Source organism: Telopea speciosissima, chromosome 5 (assembly GCF_018873765.1).
Source record: "Telopea speciosissima isolate NSW1024214 ecotype Mountain lineage chromosome 5, Tspe_v1, whole genome shotgun sequence".
NCBI classification, from domain to species: domain Eukaryota; kingdom Viridiplantae; phylum Streptophyta; class Magnoliopsida; order Proteales; family Proteaceae; genus Telopea; species Telopea speciosissima.
The window spans coordinates 64,523,051-64,528,757 of record NC_057920.1 but is presented as its reverse complement, the minus strand read 5'-3'; the positions used below and the strand labels follow the sequence as shown (position 1 = coordinate 64,528,757).

At 42.7% G+C, this 5,707-nt stretch overlaps 1 protein-coding gene and 1 long non-coding RNA gene across 2 annotated transcripts; one reads left to right on the top strand and one right to left on the bottom strand.

Annotated features, from left to right (window-relative positions):
- On the top strand, positions 1–1,320 carry LOC122662334. The gene is made up of 2 exons (XR_006333005.1): positions 1–35; positions 619–1,320. It is a non-coding gene; the product is annotated as an uncharacterized LOC122662334 (long non-coding RNA).
- Positions 1,321–1,811: 491 nt separating this feature from the next.
- Positions 1,812–5,131, bottom strand: LOC122661805 (FT-interacting protein 7-like). Its single transcript, XM_043857319.1, has one exon. The coding sequence runs from the start codon at positions 4,945–4,947 to the stop codon at positions 1,915–1,917; it is 3,033 nt and encodes a 1,010-aa protein (XP_043713254.1). The 5' UTR covers positions 4,948–5,131; the 3' UTR covers positions 1,812–1,914.
- Between the last annotated feature and the right edge of the window lie 576 nt (positions 5,132–5,707).

The window sequence follows — 5,707 nt, the reverse complement described above, 5'->3', positions numbered from 1 at the left end:
GGATAGCAGAAATTGCCACTGATGGAGTTCACTTGGTAAGACAAACTGTTTAAATCTTTATACACATTTGACTTCATGATCTATAGGTTTTAGGTTTGTAAACGTAACACCTTCAACGTCACAGGATGAGTCACACAAGGACTCTATCACTGAGAAACGCAAGAACTCTTCCGCTGAAGAAACTTCTCAATCGTTATCTCATCTGTTGTAACTAACCTTCTAAAGGTTATCCTTATCCTGTGATCAACTCTTATCTACAGTTACGTGTAAACCAAGTGTAAAAATACTTATAAATACAAACCTTCAAAACACCAATTGGTGTAGAAGAATTTCAAATAATTTTGAAGTCTTACAAGGTTGACCTTTATGCTGCAATACTGACTTCATATGCAGTTTACACACCAGTGGAGTGGAAAGGATACATTAGTGTCGTATACCCAAACAAGATGCTTATGCATGTTAACTCATGATAGTGATGTTGCAATAATCTTAAGTTGATTCTAAGCATTATCAGCTTTCTAGAGATCCCTGTTTTGTTCTTACCATGTAGTGTGCTATTTGTGTTGATGTTTTCCTCTAATTTTTTTCCGTCTTGTTTTTCCTCCCTTGTGACTCAAGGTGGCCATACCAATGGATATATGCATGTGCTTGCTGGTCCTGAAAGCATGCTGGGGACTTCAACTGATTTGAAGATCATATCCATTGAAGGTGGTCAGTGTTTGCTGAGGTGATTCAGACTCCTGGTCGAACAAAAGAGAACACTAATTCCATTGGAAACAAATCTATCCACAACAAATATCTTCCAAGCTGTGACTTGAGACAACAGCTGTATTTGTTCAAATGACCATGAACCATATTATTGTGTTGTTCAAAGCTGTGAAAGACGATATTGTATATGCTAAAGCACCACCAAAGTGGACATCACTTGGCTGGAAGATCACAACAGAAGAAATGCCATTGGGTCATCAAGGCAGCGAAAAGTCCATGGAGCAGAAAAGATGGAGAAAGAACATCTTTTAGGATCAAAGGAGAAGCAAGCTGTAGAAGCATATGGTTGTACGGATTGGGCTCTACTAGGTGGGATGATTTTAAGCTCCCCAACAATTGGAGCTTTACTGTTGCTTCTGGGTTTGTGGATGCTGTCATCAAAATGGAGAGCATGTTGAGTGTATTGTAACATCATTAATCTGAGGCATTTTTTTGACTGGGATTACAGTATTACACTGATATAAAGCTGCAATTTTGGACTTAATATTGTAATAGTTGCCATGTGTAAATTTGCTTCTATTTGATTCTGATCTAAATGCATATTGATGCTCTTATTTAATTGTGTAATAATGGATCCCTTGTTGTGAACATTTCAAAATACCCTTTGATGCAAAAACAATTTCTTTTTTTGGTGTGCATGTGCAGGCGTTTACTACTAAATAAATTTATGGGAAAAACAAGGCTGCTTGGTTGCGCCCCTATGCCGAGACACATGGGTGGTGAAATGACCACCCTGCCTCTTATATTGGATGCTTGGGCGTGTACTCCCATTGGTCTCCGTGCTGGTGCAGGGGCCACGCGATCAAGTAGCATTCTCTCTCCCTAAATTTATTTATTTCTCTCTACTACTGTGAGAACCCGGGCCAGCCCAACAATTTCTGACAAAAGTCCAATTGGACTCGTCATTACAGCTAGCTAACAAACCACTGGAGATTCTTGAGTAAGAGCCAAAAAGAAAATTTGGTTTCATTGGTTGGGAAGAAAGAAAGAAAGGTAAGATATGCATGTTAGGAGAAGTGGAGATTCCTCTCGAAGCGAGTGAGTTAGTAGAAAAGGTTCTGTTTTTTTATCATTCAACTAGACAGATTCGGTGGGTACCTGAAGAATTAACAAATAATAACATGTTTGTAAACAAAAGTCTTATTTTCAGAGAAGCATGTCTGTCTTGGCAGGCAACCTCTTGTAGAAATTGAAAGGTACAGAGGGCATCTTGCTTCTAAACCTTGGGTGTCGTAGCAGGTAGAGCCCCACTAGAACTCCCACCACCTGAAAAGGGGTAATATAAAGAAAAATTGCCCAAACCAATGCGAAGAAGATGAAGATTGCAGTGGCTCTTGGATCACGCCAGCTTAGCAAGGAAAGAGCCCTCTCCCCCTGTGTTGCCAGGTCCCCTACCACTGTCTGCACTCTCCCTGCCACACTCTTCAACCGATCATACCTCATTCTTACCATGTCCCCTGGCCGTGACGTTGGAAATGTGTCGAATTCCTCATCCAGTTCATCAGGGTGAGCAAACTCTGCATGTGATAGGCGAGCATCCATATGGGGTGGATTCCTTGGCCTGAATCTATAATTCCATATCCCAATCACGAACAGGTAGAGGAACACAGTGGGTAGAATCAGCTCTGGGTAGCAGACCAGTATCAGGAACAGAACATGTACTAGAACTGTTGTCACTGGGTTCTTCCAATTACTGATATCATCAAACCATTTGCCTATTGCCATTAACCCAGAGAGGAGTGACATTATGCGATTGAAGTTGGCCTTGCTTCTTCTAAGACTCCACATGTTGTAATCCATGTCAAGCATGTACTCCACAGCCTCCCTCCGAAGTGGTGGCTCAGCACGCATAAGCCGTGTTGCCACAATCTGCATTGCCTGGTGACGGAGGATATCGATGTGGCGGACTGGAATGGGTTGAAGGTAGTGCATCTTGGGTAGCAATGGTCTGGAATAGAGGCTGACCATATTAACCCATGCAGTACAGGTGAAGCGAATTGCCAAGTGAAGCTCCCCTGTTTTTTTAAGACCAGAGGGGTGGAGGACTAACAGAGGGTAGAAATGAGTGTATACTCGATCAGTCTCTAATGTCGATAATCGAATTCTCACCTTCCCAATTCTTTGATCCTTGGCATCATCTTTGCTTCCATTGATGTGGGAGTTGTCGAAAACACCAACAGTGATGACTGTGCAAGGATCATAGACCTCCCAAGTATACTGCTCATTCCATCGAGGGTGCAGAGTGTCGAGAAGAGTTCGAGTTCTAATCCATTTGTTCCCATACTTAGCAACACAATATGCATCCGTAATCCTACCATCCTTTGCTTTCATGGGTAGCAGATTTCTGGCACTCAAGATGCCTAATTCCAGAATTCCAATGCTTGGCTTCCTGAGGTGTTTTGCTGATGGTTGAAGATCACTACTGAAATGTGTAGATTCATCAAGGACATGATAACCAGTATCTAAACAGAGTCGGAGTTGAATTTTGCTCGAGAATTTCGGTTCTTTCTTCTTCTCAGTAACAGTAATGGCTTCTTCTGCAGGAGAAGGCTTTTCAAGATTGAACCAACTAGCAGTAGGAAGCTTATGGGGATCCAATCTCTGGCTAGCTTTTGAAACAGGACAAACCAGTCTCCCTAAGATTTCATCCTTACCGGGTCCAATTCTGTCCTCGACTGTGATGATCAAGTACTCGTCCGATGGCACTGAAGCCACTAACATTATCTCATCATTCCATACAGGATTCACAGATCTCATCTGTGCAGGCCTAGTGATTCTGGCTTGGTTCCCCAATTGTATCTTCACATAAGTATCAGGAACCCTGCCTTTATCAGAAGGTACAAGGTCCTGAGCTTCCATGACATGTACACGGAGATAACAGAGCTTAGGTGAGAAGTAGACCTGTGAACGAGTATTAGCGAGGTTCTCATGATTCACGGAGTGAGCATCAGAGTGCCATGCAACAGGGAATGACTCATCAGCCTGTGTACCCATCCAGACTGCAAGCATAATCTCTCCTTTAACCTTCTCACCCTTCTTGTCTTCCAATTTATACCACTGTGGAGCCAATGGGCTATCCGGCGGGACTCGAAGCGGAACCTCCGAAAGATCAAACCCAATTCGGCCAACAAAATCATCCTTCCCAACATCCTTGTCCTTCACAACAACCTCAAGCATATGAGCCTGTAACCTCTCCTTTGAGAAAGCAAAGACTTGCTTCCAAACTGGATTTTGATTCTTCTCTAAGTGTTTGGTGATGCCTTTGTAGTTGCCAAGCTTCACTTCAACATATGGATCGAGACTTCCGGTGATATCCATTGAAGGAAGATCTTTAGCCTTGACTACATTGACATACAAGTAATGCATCTGCTCAACAAGATCATAAGTGCTTGAAGTCTTGTCGCCACCCCTGTATCGCATTCGGGCTGCAACTGGAGGACTAGTCTCCACCAGGTTGAATTCAGGATTCTGTTTTGGAACCTGCATCTGCATTACAGTAACCTGAGGACCAGGTTGAGCTGCACGAGCAAAATCAGTCCTAGCTTCCACTGGTTTTTCCTTCATTGGTTGGGAATTAGTCCCAAAGCCAGAGAAAAATGATTGTGGAGGAGGACCAGAAGCTGGAGCACCAGTATTAGTTCCAATTGAGTGGAGCGTTCTTGTCTCCTCCTTCTTCTTCTTCTTCTTCTTTTCCTTCTCGTTGATCTTGATGTCGTCGCCACCACCGAGATTATTAGTATGGAATTCTTGCAGGGGAGGATCATTGGCTTGTGGTGGTACAGAGTAGGAGTTGTCATAAACAGCGTAGATTTTCAGAGCGATGTCGCCGCGGATGTTGGAGAAGAGACCTCTCTTGTCAAGTGGGTAACGTTGGATTGATGCTTCTGATTCAGAATTGGGAACAGAGACACCAGAAATCCTGACTCTGCCAAGGAAATTCTTGTGGCCTTTCCTGTCGTTGTAGACTACTATGTCAATGATCTTGTTTGGAAGGTTTCTTGGATCAGAAACATTGAACACAAGTTTCTCATTCCATGATGGGTTGAGATCTTTCGTCTTAGTCTGTGTCCGATGGCGTTGATCATCGAATTCGACTTCGACGAATGGACTTGCTGAACCTTGCCCATCTTTGGGCATCAGGTCACTTGCATCAAGAACCTCCACAACCAGCTTTGTCATGGCTAGATGAAGGTAATTCTGTTCACCTGCCAGAGTTTGAACAGGAGAATTTGATACTGAAGAAGTGATAGAAGTGAGTGGTTAAGAAGTGGCAGTAAACAAAACAGAAATGGTGGGGAATTGGAGTGTTGAGGGGTGGGGGAAGAAGAGGAAGAAAGGGCGGTGGGGGAGAAGAGTAGGCGGTAGATGATGAATAATGGTTATTTTGAGTAAGAATACAGGCATTGTATGAGGAGGAAATGTCGTTTGTTAGGGTGATGTGGATCCCATAAGTAGTATTTTTTATTGCCAATATCTGGAAGGTGCAGAGAGAGAGAGAGAGAGAGAGAGAGAGAGAGAGAGAGATTGTTTTCTTGGAGATTATGATGTAAGAAGGTGGAGTGATAATCTATTGATTAGAGGAAAGAAAAGGGTAATTAATTTTGGATAAAGAAGTAATCACTTCCTTTCTAGAAGTCAAGAAATCTTTTAACACAATCCTTGCCTATTGACAGAATCCATACAAAGAGGATTAGGCAGATCTGTGATGAATTTGGTGTAAAATGGAGTAATTTTCTAGCCCCCAAGAAAGGTAGAAAAGGATAATGGAAGGGGAAAGGAAAAGAAAAGTCAAATATGACAGTTCTTATGATGCATCAAAGTCAGTTATTACTGCTGGGTCAACTCACTGAGTCAATTATTGAACCCAAATTAGATTTGTTTTGTTGGGAAGAAAGAAGGGGGGGGGGGGGGGAAGGGTCTTATCTGACAAGTATTCAAG

Coding starts and splice junctions, on each gene's coding strand:
- LOC122661805 (XM_043857319.1), bottom strand. CDS start 4,947: ATGACAAAGCTGGTTGTGGAGGTTCTTGATGCAAGTGACCTGATGCCC.